Source organism: Argiope bruennichi, chromosome 8 (assembly GCF_947563725.1).
Source record: "Argiope bruennichi chromosome 8, qqArgBrue1.1, whole genome shotgun sequence".
NCBI lineage: Eukaryota > Metazoa > Arthropoda > Arachnida > Araneae > Araneidae > Argiope > Argiope bruennichi.
The window spans coordinates 89,759,827-89,787,817 of NC_079158.1; the positions used below are offsets into that span (position 1 = coordinate 89,759,827).

The 27,991-nt window shown below is 27.1% G+C and overlaps 1 protein-coding gene across 4 annotated transcripts in view; it reads right to left on the reverse strand.

The window, feature by feature from the left end:
- Nucleotides 1-13,833: 13,833 nt before the first annotated feature.
- Nucleotides 13,834-27,991, reverse strand: part of LOC129981662 (cell adhesion molecule Dscam2-like) — a 391,964-nt gene continuing 377,806 nt past the window's right edge. For 3 of the 4 annotated variants that reach the window (XM_056092595.1, XM_056092594.1, XM_056092593.1), the window contains 8 exons: nucleotides 22,426-22,719; nucleotides 20,593-20,763; nucleotides 17,972-18,198; nucleotides 17,154-17,214; nucleotides 16,721-16,811; nucleotides 15,855-15,958; nucleotides 14,988-15,027; nucleotides 13,834-14,028 (listed from right to left, as the gene is read on the reverse strand). In XM_056092595.1, coding sequence (XP_055948570.1) covers nucleotides 13,914-14,028; nucleotides 14,988-15,027; nucleotides 15,855-15,958; nucleotides 16,721-16,811; nucleotides 17,154-17,214; nucleotides 17,972-18,198; nucleotides 20,593-20,763; nucleotides 22,426-22,719 — 1,103 coding nt within the window. In that variant the 3' untranslated portion in view covers nucleotides 13,834-13,913. Of the gene's footprint in view, nucleotides 14,029-14,944; nucleotides 15,028-15,854; nucleotides 15,959-16,720; nucleotides 16,812-17,153; nucleotides 17,215-17,971; nucleotides 18,199-20,592; nucleotides 20,764-22,425; nucleotides 22,720-27,991 lie in introns of all 4 variants that reach the window. The other variant, XM_056092596.1, reaches the window with a different exon arrangement.

Sequence of the window (27,991 nt, forward strand, 5' to 3'; positions counted from 1 at the left end):
ATTTTAAATTATTCGATTGTCTCCAAAACTTCGAGAAAAATATTTATTTCAGACTTCATCCAATATGCGATGTAGAACCATATATCATTAAAATAATTTATATATGGCTCTGCATGGCATATCAATTACCGCAACCGCAAAATCAATATATTGTCAATATATTGATTGCCGGGTTTCATTCTTGTTCAATTAACTATTTTGTGCAACATTTTCTTAATAAATTAATCAACAATATATTTTTAAATGCAAATTTTGATAGACATATAACTCTTAATTTTTGAAAATCTTACACGATTCTGTTTGTACAGCAATGCATTCTCCAATTTCTGTCTATGTTTTTATACGTAAAATATATCACAAGAAAAAGCAACAGTGATTAAAAATTGACACGCATCATTTTTTTTCCACTTTGCTTATTTATGAAATTACTCCTGATTTCCCTAACATATCAAAACATGTCAAAGGAATTCATTAAGAACATAATTTATTCTGAAATCTACTCAATATGACAAAATAAATAAAATATCGATACCTTAATCATCAACCAAGGGTGAAAAACCGATCATGCCAAATAGGCACAGCACAAGAAAAATCCTTTTTTTTGGAGTAATATTTTTAAAATGTATAAATATAATGAATAATACCAAAATTATAAAAAATATATATTTATAAAATCAAAATTTCTCTTAAAATTATCTCGGAATTTCTTTTTCCGTATTAACCCATTAAACGGCAAAAATCAAAATCATTATTTGTTTTCGATGCAAACAATACAAGTTATAATTTTGACCACTTATAATAGTAATTTAATGTAAAAATAAGGAAATTGCCCTTACTTTTAGAAATATAGGGTGTTGCGTTCGCGCAACGTCAGCGGAAAAGAAGTACGAATGTTGATCGTTATCACCGAGCACTACGCCAAATTTTTTTCACGTTTTAAAAATTGAAATTTTTGTGAGCTTATTAAAGGGTGTAAAATAGTCAAAAAACTTCTTTGAAAATTTTAATTTATTAAAAACTAACAAATAAATGTAGTTGATAAGCTTATTATGTAAGAATAAGGTGATATAAATTTCAAGTATGATATGCTTCATTACAATTGTGGTGTAAAGCAACTTCACAAACATTGCAGCGATAAATAATTTGGCTGTGGCAATACTTGCAGCGTAGTCTTCTTCTGTCTGTAGACATAACAATAAAATGTCCTTCGGATATTGGTTTTGTGAATTTGCTCGGACGTTCTGTAGCTGATCTTTTCTTATTTACCTCACTAACCAAGAGCGTCTGTAACAGATGAAGCACAACCTCTCGTCTAAAATCCAACATAGACTTTTTACTTCCTTCTTCAGAAAATCTTGATATTCTCCAAGCATTTGTTAGTGCAACATCGATGAAATCTGAAAATATCGACCACCACCGTCTTTTGCCACGGACCCTAATTCTGTAATTGGAAACAAAATTGTCACACAAATCTACACCACCTATTTTCTGATTATATTGCTCAATGTAGTGAGCTTGGGCTACTAATATTTTCTTCTTCTGATTTTTAGAGTATCGAGAAACATTTTTTAGTGGTTCAATTTTTCCAAACGTTGACCCTATTGTCACAACAGAGTTGTCGTTCTACCGAACAACATGTATCTTTTTGTTTTCTTCATATTGAAAAAAAAAAGATTGAAAATATCTGCACTAGTTTTATCTTCTATGATTTGTTTGATACGATCAATTGAAGCTTTTTCTTCATTTTTTGGTTGATGCCTATCAATTGGTTCCTTTCTTGTCCATCGTAATTCTTCCTTTTTTTCCATTTTTTGTTTTTGTTTTTTCAGCAGAACTTTTGGGGGGGGGGATCTAACTTCTTTACATGAACTTCAACTTCCCCTGCAGTATCTCTAGGTAAAACTTCATTATCGTTCTTTAAAATATTTTACCTTCTTCATCACTAGCATCTGCTGTTTCTGGAGGTACGACAACAATATCGGTCCCATCTGCATCTTCGTCATCGGAATTCAGTTCGAAAATTTTTTCCAAAGCTTCTTCTAACGCAAGACATCTAGTTCTACGCATTTTAAACCACAGAGGATAAAAAAGTTGCTACCAATAAGACGCACAGTACTGAAATGAAATCTTTCAAGAAGGATAACAGTCTACCCCCTTTTCCGCTGACGTTGCGCGAACGCAATATCTGTTTTTACTTCCCCTTCCTCCCCCACAGAAACACCTGCTTTGTGGAATGTACTGACAAAGAGTGACTTTGGCTAATGTGTTTCACAGCCAAACCTCAATTTATTTTTAATTTTGATTTTTTCTTAGAAAAAATGAATTTGGAAATTTGAACAAAAAATATGCCTAAAGTAAAACATTGATTATTAGGTGTAAAATAATTTATTTAAGTCAATTTTTTCACTGATTTGCTAGTAGTGTTATTCTTTAACATAAAACTGCAATTTATTCAAAACTTTGTTTAACCGTTATTTTTTTATATTTATTTATATTGACCGTTGGGTCAACGCAACACCAGCGGTTAATGGGTTAATAAAATTATTAATAATACAATTAAAATTGTGATTTTTATATAAAAAAATCGCTCTGAGGTACACATACCCACATGCAAAGCTATATATAAAATTAGCAAGAAATAATTTCCCAACTCTATAGGAATTTAGAATATGATATGTTGTTCCAAATGAGATAAATTGCAGTTTAAACAAATATTGGTTTAATTAAATTAATTAGTAATTTTCATTTAAAATAAGATTAAATATTAAATATAAAATAAGATTAAGATTTAAGATTAAATATAAATTTACATTTATTAAGTGAAAATATGAATACCAAAATTCATCAATAGTTGGTTCTACAGAAAAAAATGATACCTATTTTCGTGTATTGAAAATGTGGAACGGCCTTTACATTTCAGCTCATGCCTATTGACATTATTCATTGGATAGAAAAAAGGTAGATTCAGCACGAGTATTTGTTACTTATCTCCATATCATATCTACATTGCAAGAAAAGGCACTACTGGAAAATTATTCTATCAGTAGCAACAGATCTTTGTTGCAACTATAAAAGAAATACATCGTATCAAGCGGACATGATAAAGCTTCTATGTGTCAGACGCAAATATTACAGAAATTTGAAAAAATGGCTAATTTGTCTTTCTTCAGGTAGAGGACGAAAGCAATTTCAGTCTTCTAAAATATGACTACAGCGTTATTTGAATCCAGCAATCAATTAATTTTTCTCTACACAATCAAACATGTACACCTAATGTAGGATGGAAACTCAGAGGCTCATAATTTTTTTTTCATTTTAGTTCCTTCCTTGCTGGAATGATTATTGATAGCAATTGTCCATGAAGTGTTCTGCGGAGAGGTGAAGTCTACTTTTATCTTAAAGACAAGTTAACTCTCAAAAGTATCACATTTGGGCAATGGAAAAATCTTATTTATCCGAAAATAACCTTTGCATCTTGGAAAAAAAGAAGTATGGTTTATGATTTTCATTATCATTGAAATATATTTTTGAAGAGATAGCAGCAAATAGAATCCAAATCTGTTCAGCCTCAGGATAATGATTCCATGGTTTGCTAATGCATTTTGTAATCTCACACCTTTAACAGCGTGGATATTTTCGGATCATCAGTTTCATGTAGAACTGTGCACCTCCACACTTTAATCGTTGCGTAAAGCAATCGAAATAATATCATTTCATGGATACCAAGTTGATAAACTGCCATTTTCCAGTAGTATATCATCTTCGTTCACAGCACGTCATCCCTTGTGACTTTTGGTTAGGGTATACTAGAAGGAACAAAATTTATAACAAAGGTCATCAACCATGCTAGATTTGAAAGGCACAATGTTATTGATATTCAGACGGATGTATTCTGATCAGCTGTGAAACATATTATGAATAAGTTTACTGGCTATAGACTATTAAAAAATTTAAATTCAAAATATCTAATAACGTCATTTCTAGAAATTTACTGATATTTCTAGCATTAATGTGTTTCACTTCTATCATGAATATGCTATTCAATTTCTGCTACCACCAAAAAAGCACCAGTGAATTATATCTGGATATCTATTTAAAATGAGTTGTAGAATCTTTTGACTTATTGCACAAAATTAGAAAATCCCAATTTAGAAGAATGTAGATAGAAGGGAATTACGGCTTTGTAGCACTAATGACTTATTTTATAGTGGTTCTAACGTCTTATTGATTGAGAAATGATTTTTAATCTCTTTCAAAGTAAGTTATACAATATTTTTAAACAAATTTCTCATGTATAAGTAAATCCCATAATTATTTTAAACAGCGAAATTTCTCCATAGAAACTGAAATATTTCAACAATTCTTATTCGATAGATTCATTCATTAACCCTTATCGACTGAATCGAGAAATATCTTTTTCTCTTCTCATATCGGCAGCTCCGAGTATGTCGTAGAAAAAAATGTCCCTTATATGTGCCCAAGATTTTCCGGTTACTACTTTTTCTCTCCTCTTGAATGTCGAACTATTGTGTAATGAGAGAGAGCGTCTGTCATCAGTGGAATAGATCTGATCTTTCTTTTTATGTTCTACGGATAATTCTGAGACATATTATTCAAATTTATAGAGTAAATGTATGTTCAATAGAGCTCTCAATTGAAGGACGTTAAACAGAATGCATGAAAACCTCATTTCTATATGCATACATATGCATATTATTAATATTTAAATGTAGAGAATTTGAAAGATTTTTTATTTTAGAAATATAATTAAATAAACAAATAAAAGAAATATAAAATGAAATCTTTTAAAAACTGACACCTTTATAAATTTCTTTCATACAAGGATATGCGAACAGAAATTGGAAAAACTGAATTTGGAATTCACGCTTGACTATAAAATAATAAACATAATACAAAATTTACATAATATAGGAGTACGTTTGTAGCTTTTAATGATTTTTTTTCCTTTATTAGTGTATGTAAAAAGTGAAATGCACAAAATGTATATAACCGATCAATTGAATTGTTTAGTCTTAAATACGAACATCGTATATTTATATAAAATTTTCGTAACGTAATAATCTGTTTATAAAAAAATTGAATATCAGTTTATGTATCGACTTTTTCAAATAGATTTAAGCGAGGGGTAAATAAATTGTGATTTTTTCCGATATAATTTCTAAATATATCACCATACAAAAATATTTTTGGTTATCTTAAATTTAAAAAAAAAAAAAGCATTTCAGTAACATCATATACAATGCCATTTAACTTTGTATGTGTATATCTATATTTTATGGGTTCCATATTGTTCTGCCAAAACATCAAACTTATTTCACTGTCTAATTGCATTTATCATTCACCAATGTTAAAGAAAATTTGCTGTCTTCAGATATTTTCACTTTTGCATTTAATATGTAAAATAAAGATAACATTTTAACATGCGTGAGCAATGAGTTTCATTTAACAATGTCTTTAATTGTTATAATGTTTTAACATTTTGACTCAACCCTGTCACATATTGTAGCATTTTTCAGATTTTAATGCATACAATTGAGATATTATATGCTTTTTGTCATTGTTTTCCTCCTGTTTGATGTTCACAGAATCAAATTTTATTTGCCTTAATAAGAATTTATATTAACTAGAAAATTTTATATAATTTATCGTATTACCTTTCAAGAGATAATTCTTTAAAATATATCAATGGGCATTACCGGTTAACTTTTTTCTTTTCTGCCTGCTAATTAGTTTATTTGGAGACTTTAAGAGAATGTATTTGGTGCTATTAATAGTTTTTACAAAATCAGCTTCAAAATGTAAAAATTGGGTTTGGAAAATTTGATTAAAAGTCATAGAAAATTGGAATAATTGTGATTTTGAAATTTAATAGATATGTATGTGGATCATAAAAACTACAGCGAATGAAATCTAAAGAATATTTATATCAACCCAAACAAAAAATTTTCCGAAATATTCCTTTATTCATTTGTTAAAAAAATTGTATGCATTGTTAATAAAATTTCTTCTGCAAGAAGATGCGTGTCTGTCCGCTAATTTTATTAATAACTAGCCGCCTTTGGCGACCAGCCGGTTCGCCAATCTTAATGTTCGTTAAAATTTTAATAATTAAATATTTTATGCAATTTCTACTTTAATAGCTTCTTCATCAAAATATTTTAAAACTTCAAATTTTGATTATCATATAATTCATTCATAATATTATAAAGGCCTTCAGTCATAACGTAATATGTATCTCTCTCATTTTCTGTTAGCACCCGTAGAATTTATGCTTTAAATTAAAGTGGAAAGAATTTATCTTCAATTAATATAATAATATTTTTTTACTGAAACAAAGCATTTTTTTATAATCTGATTACTGAAAATAGAGTCACTCAGCGTTTAAACTTTATGGGCACTAAAGAATATCTTTTTAAATTTATGTAATATCTCAAGAGTTGGTCAACAAAATTTTCTTAGATTCATTATGAGCAGATCGATTCATTAACAATGTTTAAATTTAAATGCATCAAACACTAAGAAAATAAAACGAGTCGTTTAAAATAAACGGTTGAAAACATGTTTTAAAAAAACTACTTAAAAAACGATGTAATTAAAACTATAAGCATATACAAAAAATATATAACTAACATAAATACAATTTAATTACAAAAGCATGCAACTAACCCAAAAATAATTTAAATCATCCATTGATAACGTTATCATGGCAACAATCAGAACAGAATGCGCATGCGTGAATTTTCTTCGCCGGTTACGTAACGCAAATACATGATTTTTTCTACGCCAGTTGGGGTAACGCTATGCGGATTAGAAATTTTTAATTTCCTTTATTCTGTTTTATTTTAATTCAAAAGTACTTCAGAATGAATCTGAAAGATTGATTCATTAACAATGTTTAATTTTAAATGCATCAAACATTAAGAAAATAAACAGAACCGATTGAAATAATCCGCCGAAAAATTTTAACCCTAGCCTCATTACTGTTGGGAGAAAAAAAAACTGAAGCCTTTCTAGTTTGGCGCTGGGGATAATGGAAGATTTTTTTGGCGGAAAAGTTGGCGGTGGGGAAAATGGAAGATTTTTTTGGCGGGAAAGTTAGTTTTTAATAATTAAAATTCTAATTAAAAATTCGAAAAAAGAAACCCCAGGTGCACATTCCCAACCTCCAAGGTATACATGTACCAAATTTGGTAGCTGTATGTCAAACGGTCTGGCCTGTAGAGCGCCAACACACACACACACACATTGAGCTTTATTATAAGTATAGATAAAGATCACTGCGTGTGTGCCTGCATTGGCACAGTCCATACCGTTTTGCAAAGAATAACAGACTTGCATATATGTAATTTGGAGCTAGAGAATAGGCATCTTGGAACCATTTTTTTTAAATTTGATAAAAACAATAATTATTTAATATTAAAAACGAAATCTGGCTTTCCTCGTTAAACATTACCAAAATATGATGGCAAAATTTAATTTTTTTTCTCAGTGTTGAAAATGTAAACAATTGTCTTATTATTGTTCAAATTTAAAATCTTGCAACATTTTTCTGAATTTCGAGATTTTTTTTTCTTTATTTTTTAAATTGTTTATTTTGTTGGCCTGAAATTCAAGTCATTTTTGCTATTCCATTATGTATTTATTCGTGTGTTTGCTTAAAATTTCTAAAGTTAAGAAATAATAATTATGTTCAATATCTGCACAATTTATATGACGAATAAAAACTGAAATAAGAGTGCTACAAAATTTAAAAATTGTTGATACACAAAATTACGGTTTTATTCGAGTTCTGATGTTTTTCTTTAAGGATAATTTGTTTACAGAAAGAACAGAATATTTGTAAAGCTATTAAAACTGAGCCTTAAAATTAAAGGCCAAGATAGCAATTTAGTTAAAAAAAATATTTTGTTAATAGAAACATACACATGAAGTTACGTTCGTGAGATTCCATTGAAATTAAAGCAACCAATATCCCTGTCGTTCCAGCTGGTCGCTGAAAGTGACAAATAGTGAACAAAAATGCGAGTGCCTTTCTATTTTGAGTCTCAAAAGACATAAAACTGACAAATTTGGCACAAGCATTGGACGGAGGAAATATTCAATTTGGTGTTAATTATTTATGGAATTTAAATTAATTAAAAATTATGAGATATTTTAGGGCATTTTTTTTATAATTTCGAAGAAAATTGCAGCAAAAATATAAATTTCATTTCAACTGAAAAAGCCAAAATTAACTTCTTAAATATAAGTTTTATTATGTAAATTTATGTTTTTTAATTTAATTTAAAAGTATTTTTAAGATTTAAGAGATTTAACGATTCAAAAATAACACGAGTTACATGTCTATTAAAATAAAAAAGTAAAAAAAAAAAATATTGATGATCCCATTCAGATATACTCTTTAAATTAAATTATGATTAAACATTAATCCAAATGAATCAACAAGTAACTAAATATAGAGAGGAATATTATAGCTCAAGAATTTCTTGGTACCTGAAATAGGCACTCAACTGAGTTTTGCAGCACTAAAAAAAAAAAAAAAAAAAAAAAAAATTGGTCTGGAAACCGCAGGCAATAGAATCTAACTTTGTAAGTAGGGATTGCAATACCGGGATATAGGGATACCGAATACAGGTATTTTGAGCCATTTGTACAATTTTTTAATACCGATATTCACAAGTTTAAATACCGGTTTTTCGGTATTTACTAGAAATTTTTAAAATTGTCTCCACTATACGTTCAGGTATCGCGAACATAGCAATATAGTATACGTTTTTGTTCTTATGTCTTCCAAACGGGCGAAATTAATTAGCTAATTAAGGGCTTAATTAATTGCTTAAATCTAAATTAGTGAAACATGGATTATCCCTGAAAGAAAATTTTGTATCCATAACGACTGATGGAGCAACAATTATGAAAAAAGTTGGAAAGTTGATTGGTGCAAATCAGCAGTTGTGCTATACACATGGAATTCAATTAGGAGTAATAGATGCATTATGCCAAAAATATAAAGAACAGACGAATCCAAATACGGTGGATATAGAAACTTCGGATTCCAACTTTGAAAAGAGTAAGAGTGATATTGACAATGAAGATAATGATTGTTGAAGAAGATATTGCTAATGAGGATGAAATATTAACCTATCAAGAATTGCTTCCTATAATTTATAAAGTTCGAAAAATTGTTAAAATATTTAAATTTTCCCCTATAAAAAGGATATATTACTAAAATATATACTATCTGAAAATAAAACAGAATATATGTTAATATTAGATTCTAAAACACGTTGGAACAGTTTACTCCTAATGATGGAACGATTTTTGAAACTGAGAAATCCAATCAAAAAAGCAATAATCGACTTAAACCTGTAAATTAATTTTTCATATAGTGAATTCGAATTCATACCCAGAACTGCATCAACTCTACTTCCAATAAAACTGACTAATGAGGTATTATATCGGAGGGACTCTAATATATTAACACATAATGCAACAATAAATTTCTTGTTGCAGTCACTGAAAGAACAGCACACATCATTATCTGAAGAATTATATATTACATTGAAAAATCGCACTGAAGATAGGTATACCGAAATAGAAAATGTTTTAAGGTATTTACATAATTATAATGATTTTAAAAATGAAAAAGAGAAAAAGAAAATAACCAATTTAAATTTGATTATTTTTATACTAAATTTTCTTAAATTTGTTTTATTCACACACATATCCACATTCAGAATTCGGTTCAATTATCGAAGATTTTGATGCCACCACTGTCGATAGTGAAAAGAAATTGTCTCTTGAAAAAAAATAGAATTAGCGATAAATAAAAAAAAATTCAACGAACCAAAATATAGTACAGAAATCAGCTATATCCAAAACTATCCGACGAGAAATTGATTTATTTGAAGATGAGGGATTTAGAGGTAAATACTTGGAAAAAGGTATATCGCGCATTGCTAACAGTACTACCAACTAGCGTTGATGCCGAAAGAACGTTTTCGACAGATGGTAATTTCTACACAAAATTACTTTTCAGGCTTAATGACAGTACAATTGATGTATTATGTTTTTTTTAGATCACATTTCAAAAATTTGTAATAGTACCACAAACTGAATAGTGATGTTTACTTTTTTTGTGATTTAAATAAATAAGATGTTCCTTTAATTTTTTGTGATTATATACTGTTATAATTTATGCGTTACAAATTATTTTTTGTGATATTTACACTCTCTAACAAAACTGGCAATTAAAAAAAAAGAAACAAGTGTGTTTTCTTTTTCCAAAATTTCTAATACCGGTATTAAGATTTAAGAAATACCGAATACCGGTATTGAAATTTTGGCCCGGTATTGCAATCCCTATTTGTAAGTAAACTGAATTTAAGGAATTTTTGAATCGACCATTTATTTTATCACGTCATATAAATTGATTATATTTTAGTTACGCCATATAAGGAATAATTTATAAATCCAAACGAAAGATTCTTTTCATTAGAAATTCCAGCTAGTATCTCAACATTCCACAAGCCTCAAACAGATAATAATTTTTTAAAGAATTTCACTACCTAAACAATTGATTTGAAAAGCAATATCTTTATCTCTATCTTATAATGATTAAACACTGCACTGCATGTTTAATAATTCAAATAAGAAAATGATGATGATGAATCATCTAATAAAATACCTGAAAATAATTTTTTTAATTTTTCCTAAGAGATGTCGCCACGAGAGGACTGAATCTGAAAACTGGATCGAATAAATATAGCTTAATCTCAAGTCAATTGAAAAGCCAGTTAAAGATTTCAATTTCAGAAATATGGAACGATAATTCAGGAGCGTTTCAGTTACTTATTTACTTTCTGGATAAAATAATGAATTATTTAGGCCAATAATGAGTTACAGGGCAGTTGAACAATTTCACAAGAAATAATAGCAGAGTTTAAAATACGGTGCACATAAAAAATGCCACTATTATTAGATTAGAAATTAATTTTTATCTTAAGTACAACAAATTATTAAAAAAAGAAAATTACTCACCGCATAACTTATACAGAAATCTACTCATATGTATCAATAACAATTGAAAGAAGAAGCCAGAATGAAATATTGGTAACAACAATCCAAAGAGATATACATTTCATTTCAACAAAGGAACATATAACTATAAAATGTAATCAGCATTTTTTAAAATTCATTTAAAAAAACTTATTCTGCAGATATTGTTATTATTGAATATATATTCAGTTTTAATATGATGTAAATTTTTTCCCTGGACAATTTCAGAAGCTATCGCTGAAAAATGACAATATTTCTCTCTTTCCATTGAATAAATTAAAAAAAAAAAAATTCCAAGGCGTAGATTATCCAAAGTATCTTGTATACTATCTCTATCTTCAAAATTGCTTTCGATTCTAGTTCTACTAGTTCTAAATTAAATTATCTGGACTGTTGAGTGCCAACATACATTCGTCTCTTTTAGTAATATCATTTTAAAAAAAATCATTACTTTTGCAGTATTTCGTATAGAAACAATTGATTTTAAATATGTCCACATATGTCAGGAAAATTATTTGGATATATACATTCAGCAATATTTAACAGTTCATTATTATGATTTTACAATAACAATGAAGTGTTAAAAATTGCTGAATGTATATATCCAAATAATTTTGTTAATATATTGTTATTGTTAATATATATATCCAATAATAACTGTTAATATATTGTTATTGTTAATATATATATCCAATAATAACTGTTAAATATTGCTATATATATATATATATATATATAGCAAAATCAATCACATTTTTAGTATTTAAGATCATTTATATAATTTAAAGTGGTTTTTATATATAATTTTTTTCATATATTAAAATTAAAGTTTAAAATATGTATATTAATATCATATAAATAGTGAAGGATACTCTAGTGCATATTCATTTCATGTTTACAATGATAATGAATAAAATTTGTGCAGCATTCAGTACGCTTCTTTCTAATATATTTTTACTTCGGCATCTTTTTTTTTTAATTGACACTTATTAAAAATGTTTTGTTATTAATAAGTAAGTAAGAATTAAAGTAAAAACACATTATTTGGAAGAAGAGGAATTTTTTTTTTTATTTTTTTCAGGCATTGCCATATATGGAAAAAGATTGATGGTAAAAAAAGTTCTTCGTAAGTTTTACTTTGAAAATTGTAGTCTATGAATTATTTTTTATTAACCTTCGGATTATCATGTGGTGCATTCCAATTTTTATAAATGAATATTCTTTAGCGGGAACTTTACAATTCTTTTCTTTCTTACCAATCATTGAAGTTAATTTCCCTCATTTGCTTTCGATAACCCTTAGAAAATTAGTCTATTCTTATAAACATGAAATACAACCATTACACATGGGAGATATCATCTGCTTGGAAGTTGAAAATATGCACATAGCATTTGAAGCAGGTCCGTACGCCGCATTGATTGTTGGAAAATATCAATTGCATGCTTGGAAATAAATATCTTATTCTAAAGATATCGGTTGCTATATAATTGCAAAAGAAAAATTATCCTATACTTTAATAGAAGAGAAGTAACTTGTTAATTGACATTACTAAAGAATTTAAAGATATTCTAAGTCCTCTATGATCATCATATAGCTTCTATTTTATATACTCCATGATTTTTAAAGCCTTTTACGATATACCATATCCATACATTTCATATATTTTGTAAGATATGAATTACTATTTAATATGAGATATAGAAAAACAGAGCTATTCATGTTATAAATTCGCTGCTATTCAAAAAATAGCAAAGAAAATTTCAATGCAAAAGTGATAACATCTGACTAATTGATAATGTAAAAATTAGAAATTTAACAATAAATAATTTTCTAAACATCATGATTTCCAATTGACGAAAGATACCTATTGCTCTATACCTACCAAATTGCTATAATTACATTATTGTCGAAGTGAAATTATCGTTAATAATGCATATGAAATAAGCACGAACAGTGATAAATGTCACAAATACTATAGGCAGAAACATTAGTCAAAACATTTCATACTTAATAAAAATGTAAAGACTAGTGACCAGTTTTAAACTTTCATACGTTTTTGTTATTTGCCGGATTAAGTCGGAACATAGAGGTAATTTCCTACAAATCTCTTCGCTAATTTGTTCTTTGAAAACACTTTTCAATAGAAAATAATGTGTGACGAGTATTTTCAATTCAGAAAATAAAAAGTGTGATCTTCCGAGCCAATTCCTCTGTGTGCCAAGGCCTTTATAAAGTATAGCTCATTTGTTATTTTAGCTTTAATAATGGCATTTTGAATTTGTTTACACTTGCAATATTTATTCAAATATATTTATTATTTGTATTAACCAGATTTAAATTATTAGATATAGTTTCGTATGTAATTATCTTAATCTTTTAAATATTGAAAATAAAAATTTAAAATTCCATGACATATTTAAAAAGTAAAATGGCATCACTGCTAAAATATATGTTGTATTCGCAGCAAAAGGACTTTCTATAATAGGGATTAAAAATAGTTATTTCTGAAAATTTAAAACAAAATGAAAAACAATGATATAACGAATCTTCCATGGAAATCCTACAATAGTTTCTCAGCTGTAATATTTACAGCAATGTTATTTATTAATTGTATTTTTTAAAATATTAATTTTTAATTAATATGTTCTTTAATATTAAAAAAAAGCTAATATTTCAGAGGATGAGTATGAGAAAATGAGCATTACTTTTCTGAATTAAAATGATGGAACAACTTCAAGAAATAGCACACAATGATTTCAAATGTTTATTTACATACAAATCTTTTGTTTGAAGGTGATGCCTTTTTAATTCAATATAGTGATATCAAACATAATTTAAATGTTAACGTTGATCACTTCATCTCTGTATCTCTTCAGCTTTTCTGGAGGAATAAGCTCAAGAAATTCCTGAAATTTTCCTTGATGAATGATCATATATTCTGTACATATCCTGTAATATGAAGAATACGATTTAAAAATATCATGAAATTAGTTTTATAAAACTTACAAAATTAATTATGCTTAAAAATGAACAGTTTAATATATATATATATATATATATATATATTATTTTGCATGCATCTCTGCATAAAATAGTTTTATGCTTATTCAGTAATAAATAAATATATTTATAAAATATCCGTTACCTCTTCGGAAATATATTGTTTTAATATGTCAACTAACTATATGCTAACTAATTTTAAATCAAGCAAAATGAGGTGATTTTTTTCAGAAATTCTTTACATGCAAACTAAATTATAATAAAGTGTTTGAGGTTGATAATAATAAGAACTGCAAAAATTTTGTAAAAAAGAAACTAATGTGCTCCTGAAAAATTATAATCATATAAGGATTAATATAATATTATACCAGATATTATTTGAAAATAAATACAAATTTATATGATCAAATTCTTTGATAAAATAATCTAGTTAAGAACATAAAAATTCTTAATGATTATTAATGCGTAAAAGTTTTTGAGAAGGATTTTTAAAAAATTAAATAACCTAGAAAAATAAGACTGTTATTTTGAAAATTTATTCACCAATTTTTGGCTTCTAAATCCAAATAAATAAAAATTGTAGGAATTTATAGAATCGGTTTATACATTTTTAAGATCTTAAAAATAAACTTAAATCCTTAATATATTCAGATTTTTTTTTTAATTTATCAATCGCCGATTATGTTTTGTTAATATAAGTACTTCGTGAAAGAAATGTATTTAAAAATGAGAGTTGATCAGACAAAAAAAGAAGTTACCTTTTGCATCCATACTAAAATGTTTAGTTTTTCAGGAAAATATATTTATATTATATATAATTTAAAATTACTTTCAAATCATATATAAATATATCTCTAAATCTCACCATAGAACATTAAGAAAGAATAGACACAGCATGTTCTGCCCACCTCTTGTTAGCTTCATATTTACATTCTTCAAGAGATTTCCCTGTTAAAAATATAATAAAAATAATTTACACATATTGAATAACATTTAATATGAATTTTATCTTACTTTGAGTAAAATCGGGGTAAAAATTTAAAAATATCCGTAACCATATTCAATCTTTGGCTTAATTACTCTACTGAATGGTTTTCAATCTCTAATTTGTTGGTCATCCTTCCTTCAGAAATATATTTATTAATATTGGTACTTTAAAGAAAATTAGAAGAAGAAAACAAATAATTCAGAAGATTTTACAAAATCCAAGCCTTTTACAAAGCATTATTTATTTTACAAATGACTATCTAAAAGTTTTTTTTATTCATTATCATGAATGCCTTTTAAAGCATGATCTAGCAAATGTAAATCTAAACATTGTTTTGATATACAAAAGATACTTTCGTATTAAATGTTTTAAAAAACTAACTACAACTGAATTCATATATTTTAGCTAAAACAACAAAAACAATTTAGTAAGAAGGGTTTTTATTTAATTTGATTAATTCCTTGTTTGCAAAGAGGTATTTTGCTATCGACTATGCACTTACTTCCTGCTGTGGTAACTCTGTGAAAATTGATGTATTCACATACATTTTGATGTACTATTTTAATATTTTCAAAACTTGAATGAACTTTAAAATCCAATGAGTAAATTTTATTAAATTGTGATTAATTTTATTGGTAATAAACTGGAGATAAACATGTGATTTCAAGACCACAGACTCTATATAAAATAGATTATAAAGAAAGATAAAATTTGGAACCACTAAAATTATAAAAATAATTCTTTAGTAGATTCATAAAATCACGTTTTTATTAAAAGTTTTACTTACATATTCTGTCACATTCTGTTTCAGATTCCCTCGATTCTTCTTTCACAATTCGTTCTTCTCGGGAATGTATTACACGACCGTCATCTGACTCACCACTGGAAGGACTGCAAAATGAACGGATATTTAGATATTGACAGGTGTTTTATTAAAAATAAATATAGGGTGATGCGATATTGTAATATATTTAACTAATTCAAAACTGAATAATTGTATTGATTTCATTTCTTAAATTTATATAACCTAACTTTTTAATTTATAAAACCTAAGCTGCTTCATCAGGGGCTTGAAATGTAGATTTCAAGGCAGAGCAGATTTCAGAGAATAATATATTCCATTTTAATTTCAGAAAAAACTTGAGTTACGCATTGTATTAAATGTGAATCATTTTTATCATTCTTAATAACCTTGTGAAAATTTCTTGATATGTTAAACTTTCAAATAAATATATCATTATTTGTTTTACATTAAAGTCTTGAGATTAGATTTTTGAATCATAAATTTCCTGAAATTTTATCTTTTAAGCTGTATTTCACCATAGTGCTATAAATATAAATTTAATATCGTAATTATTTTTTATTGGCTATTATTCATATAAAAGATATAATTGAAAATGAATCCAAATTATTGCATTCAAAGTAAAAATAATTTACCCAAGAATTTTCATCTAAATGATTTACATTAGTTAAGAAATGTATTCATAAATAAAAGAAATACAATTAAATACTCAAATTTCATTTCTTAGGAAAGAATCTCGAACCTTTTCCTCTGCATATTAACATTTAAATCATATGAAGCTTTAAGTCTTGAATTTCCTTTTTAATAAAGTACAGTTTCTAAATCTAAGAGATACTACTAAAATACGATACCTTTCATCCAACCCTCGCCAAGATAGACTACTCTTTCTTTTTCTACTTGCTTCATAGCTGGACATCCGTTGGTGGTTACCTAATTCCGATCCTGGAAAACAGAAGCAACAAAGTTTTTAAAAAGGGAAAAAATAAATTATGGCAAACTAAAACTATGTATCTGTCCATGATTGGGATTAAAACATGAATATAATATAGTTTTATCCTTTATTTTCTGTTAAATAAGTCTGCAACTAATCTTCCAGTAAAATTATATATCAAAAAAGAAGATTGAATCACTTTATTTAGAAATTTATAAATCACCAACCTTCTGAATTATAGTCCTTAGAAATCTCTATTAAATATAATTATAAAGTACTAATTCATCATGTGCTAATTAATACAGAAAAAAGTACTCTCAAAGCAATAAATAACTAAAAAATAATTTACTAACCTTTAGCATAGCCTGGAAAATATAGGATGGGAGATTCGTAGTTTGCTTCGGATTTGTCCATCTGTTTGAAACAAAAGAAAAATTCTAAGAAAATATATAATTATGTACCAAATGTTTAATTAATGCATATATACATAATTTATTAATAATTATAATGAAGAATAGTTTTGCAAAATACTAAAAAAAGGAAATACTAATAGATTAATATAACATAAAATGTTTTATATTTAAATTTTCTACTTTTGAACAAAATTTCGGAAGTGTGAATTCACAATAAATCATGCTGCCATCTAGCAGTGGGATTTGCAATTTCCTACGAAGTTATTTCGACTTGAAATTTATTACAGTATTGAATCCGTGTTGGTGAGTGAGCGCATGGCCAATAAATTAGTACATTCTGTCATCTAGTGGTATGATTTCTGATCCCTTCCAAACTAATTTGACATGGAATTTATTATCATAATAAATTCTTGGTGATGAATAAGCTGAACGCAGGTAAATTATTACATGCTGCCATCTAGTGGAATAATTTCTCACTTGTTTCCGAGCACATTGGTTTAGAATTTAGGATCATATTTATGGAAGAAAATTATTCTCAGACTGCTTAAAAGGAGGGGGGGGGGTATAACGGTTAAATATTTTATGGTGCTAGTTGGACATAAAATTTAATTGAATAATAGTTAGCATCTCTTTCTCTAGTTAAAAGACAGTATTTGAAATTCCCAACATACCAACTACTTACAATATATAAGCTCCTGAAACTCAAATTTATTTACTTTCAATATATAATGAAATAATTTATAAAAAGTATCACCTACTTTTCTGGGTGGATACGGTATATCGTAGGTATAGCCACTTCTTGAACTGCCAAATGTTCCCATATTTTGTTGATTCCCCATTCCCGGATGGACGCACGATTCCCGGTTATATCCAGGCACTCTGCTGGCAGCATAAGGAGCAGGAAAATAGGCAGGTTCTTGTCCAGTTTCATAAGTTGAAGATAATGGCATTGATTCAGGTTTAACAGGGTCATTACTCTCTGCAACTAAATAATGAGATGATTATTAAAATTTCAATTATCAGCATAAGAATTTAATAAAATAATAAATTTGAAGATTATAATATTTGGAACCACACATTCAAAGAACTTAATTATATTGTATGTTTAATACATTTACAAAATTTGTGCAATGATGAAGTGATATAATTATTTGTTGTAATTTTGCTAATATATATCTCCACTATCGGGATACTTTTTATAAAATAAATAATCTAGGGATTTGGGTAGTATCCAGACTGATTCAGCTACTAATTTTAACACCATGTTCAAATTTGATCATAATCTTATTAGAAAACATTTAATTCTTTCAATTTTTCATAATAGGGTTTTCTAAGGATTTGAGTTGAAAAAAATAGTTCATGCCATCCGCTATGTCACAAAATAAAATATATAATTATTTATCATTATTTCCTGATAATATAATATCAAGAAAATAAGAAAAAAATCATGGCACTTATTCAATGAAAATGAATCAATAGTAACATATCTTAATATGTACTGTCAATTTTTCTCTGAATATATTGATTACAATTAATTAAAATATGAATTATACTCTCTAATTTTTTATGAATGGAATTACAAGAAGTCAAAATGGAACTTCATGAATGAATTTGTCCTTCAGATCATATTGAAGGATAAATTTTCACCATTACATGAAATAAAAAAGCCATCTCAGACTTACTTCCTTGAAAAAATTATAATGAGCATATTTCAAATTCTCCTTGCAAATATTTTATCCCTATTAGCGCAGAAAACCCTACAACATCGCAATGATATCTTCTGGCATTCAGAATGTCGAATAACATAGACATCGTAAAATTCTTATGGTAATAAGATAACTATTTTTTTATTTAATTAATTCAAACGTAATGCACTACTGAGAATATTAAAAATTTTATTGCGCTTCAAGATTATTATATGAAAGTATCAACGACGAAATAGATATTCATTTCATTTCATGTTTCTTTAAAAAAAATTAAGAGAGTCTTATAAATTAATGAAGTCACGATTTACAGTTGCAATAATTTATAATGATACGTTACTTATTTGCTACTTATTAATTTATAATATACGGATACTTATTAAACGCAATAAAATTTTATTGCTTTTAATAAGTCACGAATTACAGTTGCAATAATTCCTTGTTTTCCTGGCTACTACCAGGAAATTTCTCTTGAAAAATGATACGTTTTCTGAAAATTATTAACTTAGTATATTCTATGTTCATTGTTTTTATAAATACGAATTCATTTTGCATTTCAAAGTTATATTACAACGTCAGGTTTTTGAATTTCTAGTTCTCTCAAATTAAATAAAGTATATCAGATTTTTCTTTCTCTAATAGATTTGAAATACAGCTTATCGCCAAATTCGTGGAAATGCTTATCATTATTTAATTTTCACCCAACATGTGTTTGATTACTAATTTATAAGTAAATAAAAGCAGTCCTGTCTATTAAATTTCTTTGAATACGGATATTTATATGATATAAAATTGAATAATAGAAAATATTTTTTGGTTGTGCAAATATTGGAAATTTTTATCCCACGACAGAAAATTATTTATGAAATTTTTCTCACCATCATATAATATTTATTTTCGAATTCCTATGCCAAAGTAAGTAAAGATATGGTTTTCATAAATTCAGGGTAAACAAGTATAACTTTGACCTGCATAAAGAACTGATAATTACTTTTAGCGTTTGGTAAAAGAAATGATTGACGTAGTCAATATATTTAATAAGTTTTGAAATATCTCCTAGCAAGCAATGGCTAGTAAATCACCAGATTACCAGTAACGGAACACGAAACAAAATCAACAAGTTGCATATGAAAACATTCATATGTGAGTATATAATATGCAAACAATTTATTTAATTTTAAATAAAAACACCATCTTCAAAGTTTGATACAAAATAATTTATTATGCAGTTAATAATTCTTATTTTAGCGTAACTTATTTTCTGCTGATGATAATTCAGGAAATTCACCAAATTATTTTTAGAGAGTTTCCTATGTAATAATAAGAAAGTTTTCAAAACATTAGTCCACATAAAATTGAAGCCTTTTTATATCTTATTAAATATGCAAATAAACCATAATATCCATTATAATTATGTAATTAAAGTTTACTTTAGGGAAATTCGGCGGAAACAAAATATACGGGAAAAGTATTTTGCATATTCAGTCTAAAGTAAATCTGGCTTTATTAACAAACATAACTTTCTGAATTGCCTCATAAATATTAGTTTCCATATTGGGAATATGACACTAATATATGAAAAGAGCTACAGATGTTGTGGACACCGTAATTAATGTTTACAAAAAGATTTTAAACCTATTATATATGGGTCAATGCAATAAGTTATAATAAATTACCATCAGAAGATAATGTTCTTCGAACTGATGTCCTTCTTCTTGTTATAAGGCAGACTACGCACAGAACTACAATCAGTACCACAGCTGAACTGACAACGGGAACGGTGATCAACAAATGTCGGTAAAATGATCCTCCAATGTCACTTACTTCAGAAGGTCTGGGAGGATACTCTATATCACAGAATCAAAATAATTGAATATAAAAAAGCAAATGCTATAAATGATTAGATTGAAAAGTATAAAATAAAAATAAATCTTTAAGTCATTTTTCTTCTAGGGTATTAAAATGTTGATTTCAAAAAGATGCCTTTATGCATGTGCTTTAGTATGAATTATATTCAATGTACTTATTAAAATAATAAAGTAAAAAAAAATTGTGAAAACGTAGGTATGAATTGTATATCATTTGTTTAGATATACCATTGAGAATTTTTGTTAATTTTTTGAATTATTTTCAAATTTAGAGATCTGTCATTTAAAATCCATATAATATATATATATATATATATATATATATATATATATATATATATATATATATATATAAAAAAATTTACGCATTTTAAATAATGAGGAATTTGTCATTTCCGGTTTAATTGTAAATGGCAGCAAACAGAAAGCATTTTTAAAATAGTAAAATATATATATATATATATATATCCTTTGTTCCAATAGCAATATTTATTTAAAAATGTCAATTTATAAATATATCCTGCTAAAACTGAATTTTTAGAATTTCCTTGACCACAATTCCTTTCTTTTTAAAATTATTTGTTATTCATTCTTTTTTTCTCCTTTTACATCAGACACAACAAATTAATGGTAATAATAGTAATATTCTCTTTTTTTCAGTGGCTGTTAAAAGTGTCTTTTCATTTTAATCTGTATTTAAATTGAATTATAACCCTAAATTCTCCAGTTGAATTATAATCCTAAAAACTTAAAATACTGAATTCGAGACATTAAAAAAACTGCATAACTGCTATAAACTACCATTTTTTAAAGTTTTTAATTTATTGTTTTCTACAGTCATCAGTTCAAATCAGCTCTTTTTGTAGAAATACGAGTTCCTCTTGAAACTTCATTCGTATTTTCAGGGAGGCAATTACTATACATTGTACGATACGAAATATATTCTTAATGTAAAATAAATTTTGCCTACAAAAAACATAATTTTGATACTTAAAATTTAATATAGATTTTTATGAAATGATTTTCGTGTATTTTTGGGGAAATCATAAATATCATTTTGTTATTATATACTGCAGCTTATTTAAATCATTTAAAATTTTGGTTCAAACTTTGAGACAATATACAAAAGAAAAAATGTAAAGATAATTGTAAAATTTTAATTACACGATTTTTTGATTTACATTTTTGAAAAATATATTTGCTTTTATTTCAGTGAGAATCAGTCTCAATGCTTCAATAGAAATGAAAGTAAATTGCCTTCTTTGGTCTGATAAAGAAAATCTATCTTGCTATCAAGAGAAAATGTAACGTCAAGAATATGAAAATCACGATAATCCTTATCCATTTAGTAATATAAAAAATTATATTATTATAAACTATATTTTAACATAAGAAAGAGGCTGAAAAATAATTCCATATAGATGCGGAGAAAATACGAAGAAAAAAGAATATTTCATAAGCAATGGACAAATATGGAATGCATTTCCTTATTTTTTCTTATACAAGGTGTATAAGAATGATGATAATAATGTAAAATTTAAAAAAAAATGAATTTTAATATATAAATATATTTTAAATTCTATACATATATACCTTAGCTGCATTTTTTTTGAAAATGCATAAAAATAATAATAATAATACCTCCGCTAGTTGTCATCGTGGCAAAAACGTATTCCGCATCTGTTGATCCAGCATCGTTTCTTGCTGTCATGAGCAGAGAATACCACGTGCCGGGAATGAGATCCATGACAGTAATATTTTGTTGTTCTGGTATGATATTATTGCTGACCAGTGTCCAATCTTGCTGACCATTAGCTTTGTATTGTATAACAAAGAATCGTATTGGGCACCCTCCATTGTGCCAGCTGTTCAAATTGATAAGAAGCGTTGTGTAGTTAAGACTTAAAAGGAATCGTTTATCTGGAGCAATAGGTGCTGCAAAAAGAGCAAAAGACAGCTAATTGTTTTATTGAAAACAAAATTTAATTCAATTTTTCAATTTCAATTTAATTCAATTTTTAGAAAATACTTTATAAATTTACCAAAAGCAGTAAAAAATAAATTTATAAAAAAAAAATTAATTTTATTTTGAAAATAGCATGAGATGTATGGGTTTATTATCGGTTTTAAATATTTATTTTATTAAAAATGCATAGTTTACATGCAAAAGTACATAGGAGAAATTTATTATTTATATAATAGAAAATACATATTCTTTGTGACTATAGTAAATAGGATGTAACAATCAATTTTTATTGTTTTCAAATTATAAAAAAATCATCCATTTGCTCTTATAATAACAAATAATTTTAAAAATGATTATATTGAATAAATTATGTTATTAACTTGACCCTAATTTTCAAAGTGGTTTCTCTTGCAGATATATACAGAGATCCCCAAGAAACATTCTTTGCATTTTTAGTTTTGCATTGAAGTTTTAGTAATTATTAATTTTTCTTCTTTCAATTTTGTTCGTAAATATATTGCAAAGACTTTAAACAAAATATCATTTTTATTCTAAGGTAAACTAAATTAGCGTATGCAAATATATTCCAATATTTTTCAAACCATAAAGGTTTTTTAGGGCCTATTTGGGAAGTAATAAGATATATAAACATATAAAATGATATTTGCATTTTTTTATTATCTTAGAAAATATAAATACAATATTTTTATCAAAAATAAGAGTATAGTTTTAAAATTCAGGAATAATCATATGAAGTTTACCTTCCAAGATAAATACTTTACTGATTTTAAAACAATTTTATTATTTCATTCAAAATAAGCAAATATTTTCAACAAGATGCTGTTTGTTGAAAAAATACAAATTTCCAAGGGTCGGTGAACAATTACATATTAGTACTTGGTGGCAAACGCAATCGCATCAATATCAGCTTGTCACCTACGAGGTGTTAAAGATAATTTGATTGGAGAAGAATGATATCTTCATCCATCTGCTTTCAAGGTGAGAGGAGTTTTTCATCAACATTTCTTGCATTCCGCCTACAAGATGACGTTTCAGCTCGCGTCATACTTCCTCGATAATATTAAAGTCTGAGGATTGTCTTCACCAGTCGAGGACCAGTCATCATGACGTTTGGGGAAACCAGTTCTGGTTGTGTGTCCATCAGTGTTTTGGATCAATATGCTGTTGGGAAAAGAATCCAAGCAAAGAGAATTGCATGTATATAGGTGATTGGTTCTCAGAAGGATAACCTTATATTAAAACTTATCTTTGAAAGTTTCCACCTCATGGGAACCATGCCAAGACGAGAGACATGTCTACATATCATGAAATCTTCATCCTCATGTTTCATTGTTGAAATCTGATATTTGTGGTCAAAACGAATGTCCTGAAGGCAACGAATTCATTGTACCTTTTTCGTAATTGCTTTTAACGCTCTAAAGGACAACTTCCTACTCTTTCTTTACCAAGTCCTCGCCGATGTTACCCTAATCACATTCACCTTGCGATTCTTTGAAGAGTTCATTTATACCGTATTTTTACCAAAAAGCAGGTATTTGCATTCATCACTCCACAGGACATTCCTGTCAGACAGAAGCGAAGAACGAGGATGTCCGGACATTGAAGTCTTCAGTACTCTTCCTTAATCTTACCATTTTTTAAAAGAATTTTTGATATTTCACAGTCCAATATACCGAAATATTTTTGAAGTTCAAGAATCCGACTTACAGAGCATCCACTGAATCTGGTTCTTTCTACTCAAATTATGGATTCCATGGCATGATCGACCATCAATAAGGATGGAGGAAATTCATTGAGTAAAATGCTTATGTAGGAACGTCCAAGAATAAACTGGTAGATAAAAAAAACCATTAAAGTAAATATGATAGAATTTCAAAATTTTTCAACCTTAGTTAATTATTATTGTTGATACTTATAATTAAGTTTGTTAGGTTACTTAGGTTGCTGTAACAACTTGTTTTAATTATATATATATATATATATATATATATATAGTGATATTTTAAACTCTTAATTTAATCCAAATTAATTTCCAAAACTTTAATTTAGCCCTTCCTAACTTCATTCTAAAATATTCTCTTATTTCGTGATCATATTCCTCTTTCGGTTTAATTAATCCCTTTGTAAAAATAATGCGCCATCAGAACTACGTTTCAAATGAGAGTGATACTTCGGTACCCTTGAAAAGGCATCAAAGGTCATTCCCTCGGCGCGTGGCTGGAAATCCTATGTTATATAAGGCAATTCATCATCTGTTCGACCCTTTTTTTTTTTTTTCGCTCTTCTTACTTCTGCTTTGTGCCACGCTGCGTTTTCTTGTATATAATCGTGCCTGCCACTCGGAATAGAATAAAAAGATAATTAAAAATATCAAGTCTCTTCACTGCTTCAAACCTGCATTCTACTTCAATTAACCGTTTAGATGATTAGATGATTTTGTATACTTTATTCAATAGAAAGATAAAGAAGGGTAAAAATATTTAAGCAGTTGCATAGTATATATATATATATATATAATACAGCTTATTGCCCATTGTTGATAGCTGATATACTTCCAAACTATTAACATTTGGCACCTCATTATTTAATCTGTTTATTCTCTTCTCAACTTAACGATAACTTTTAATCCCTGTACTGCTGAGTAACCTAATGAATAATGACCATTACAAAAGAGGAAGCATTACAATGGGTTAACACCTTGGATTGTCTGAATGGAATTTTCGGAATGCCAAATGATGTTTAAAAGGTTAAAGCACTAAGAATTACTACTTTATATTCTCCGTTTTGAAGGATTATTTTGTCAACGTAACTTAAATTTTATTTTTAACATCTTCTTATCATAATGGCACAGTTTATATCATGATGTAAAGGGTTCATCATGACGACTGAATTTTTTAAGCTATGAAAGTATTAAATTAGTGACATAGTATCATTTAAATATCCTTATGTAATATTTTATCACTAAAGGCTTTCTTTCTCTCATAATGCCTATATTCGTTGTTTTTTCTATTTCTTGATTTATTTTATGATATAATATATTATTATTTAAATATATTTTCAATTTATCCAATTATATCAAAAAACACAAAATTTACATTTGGAATCATAAGAAGTAATAGATGATACATTTATTGCAAAATGTATAAAAGATGTGGCGAAAGAGAGAATAAATACCCCATAATTATTTTTTAATCATCATTATTATTGTGATCTTTTAGCCTTATTTTATAGTGAATTGTCTGATCAGTGCAAATAAGTAATGTTTCTTCTATAAAAAATTGTTTATTTAATAGATAACAACTAAAAATAATGCTAAGCGGTAACTCCAAAGGAATCCTTTCAAAAACAGAGCTTATATATAAAATATGATACATTTGAAAGGAAGTTATTATATCTATAAGTACTTCTTTGTTTAAAAGATTATTTTCAACAAAATTCTGCGTTGTTTTCTTTTATAATACATGGTTTAGCATGCAGATGATTCTATTGCTCCAACGGAGGAATGCACTGAAAGTGATTTATTACATCATTATATTAAAGTTCGCTGACGCTCAGCTCTTCTTTTCTTTCACAAAAATGACATACAAAGAAATCTTTTGAGTAATGACGTCTTTTAACTACATTTATTTTTCATTTTTTTTACCAGATCAGAATAGAAAGGCGCATAAACGTTGTCTGAAGGCTTTATTCAAAGAATAGATTTTGAATAAGGATGAAACGTTATTTAATCGTCAGAATAAAGAATGAATAGATAAGCAATAATAATGATATCGGGTCTATTTCGTCTGGGATAAAAAGATGCCTTCATTTTTGGATAATAAATAATGTAAGTAAAATAAGTATTAATGGATTCAGCATAAAAATAAATAATCTGTGTTCAAATAAACATGAAAATAGTTTTCTATTCATTGTCTTACATCTATCAAAAATTTCAAAATTCAAATATTGTGAATTAAACAAATTCATCAAATGTTTATTTATGTTACATGAGAGATACATTTTAAAGGGATATTTTTACTTGTATATGTAAATAAACACTTCTTCAATGTAAAGATAATTAATAATACGTTATCAACACTTAGGATATCTCAATGCTTTGACGTGAAATATCTCCAGAGATTTCATTATGTTAATTTCTGAATTAAGAAAACATTCTGAAAATGTTTTGAATATAATGACAAAATTCCAAATATTCTGTAAAATATTTGGTCTTTTCAAACAATTAATTTTATTTTGTCCCCTTAAATAAACAGAAATTCTCAAGAACTGGAAAATCATAAGCAGGCCTCTCGTCTTTATTCAATATTTTTAAACCTCTAATAAGAATGCCAGGAAACCCTAGAGGATATGAACATTTCATTTTAAGAACAATTATTTTTCAAATAAATGTTAACTATCAATACCGCAATTTTAAAACAAATAGCAAGTTCATTTAATCGAAGATTTAAAAAATATATGGCTGACAGTATAAAGAAAAAAATATTTGAAATCAGCCTTTGAAAATCCCTTTAAACAATACAAATCTCAAACTCCTATTTTACCCTCCTACTATCAGAAATATTTTTTTTTAATTTTCTTCATATACATGTAGTCATAAATAGAAATTTTCCAAATTGAAATATCAAATCCATTATTAGCAGATAACTTCCTAAAATCTATGCTTCAGTACACTGCATGCGAAAAAAAAATGCACGATTGAAATTGAAAGAATAAACTTTAACTATGTTGTAAAAAGTGATAACATTATCTAAATAATATTTAATAATAGGAACAAGTATATTTTAAAATTAAATTCGAATTAAAATTTTGTAATTAATAAAAAGTAGAAAATTAAATAACTTACAAACATTTGCAAATATCTTCAATGGCTACTGGACCCCTTATAGTTATAGGATGCATAGGGAATTAACACTTTTGCCTATTTAATAAGTCGGTCATTTCTAAAATATTAATTTTAATACTAATATAAAACCTAAAAAACAACTGGAATAGAGATATATTGTTACCATGAAAGTAATAAGAAATGCAAATAAAAAGATTTACACAATAATAAAATGTATGTTTTGTATATATTTATGGAGGCGAAATCTGTAAAAAATGCTAATGTAATGCTTTATCATATTATCGTAACAGACAAATAGGAAAAAGTATTTGAATATTAACAATCAGTGTTGCCTAATTGGCAATCATTGCTATTTTGTAATTCATCAATATTGCAGG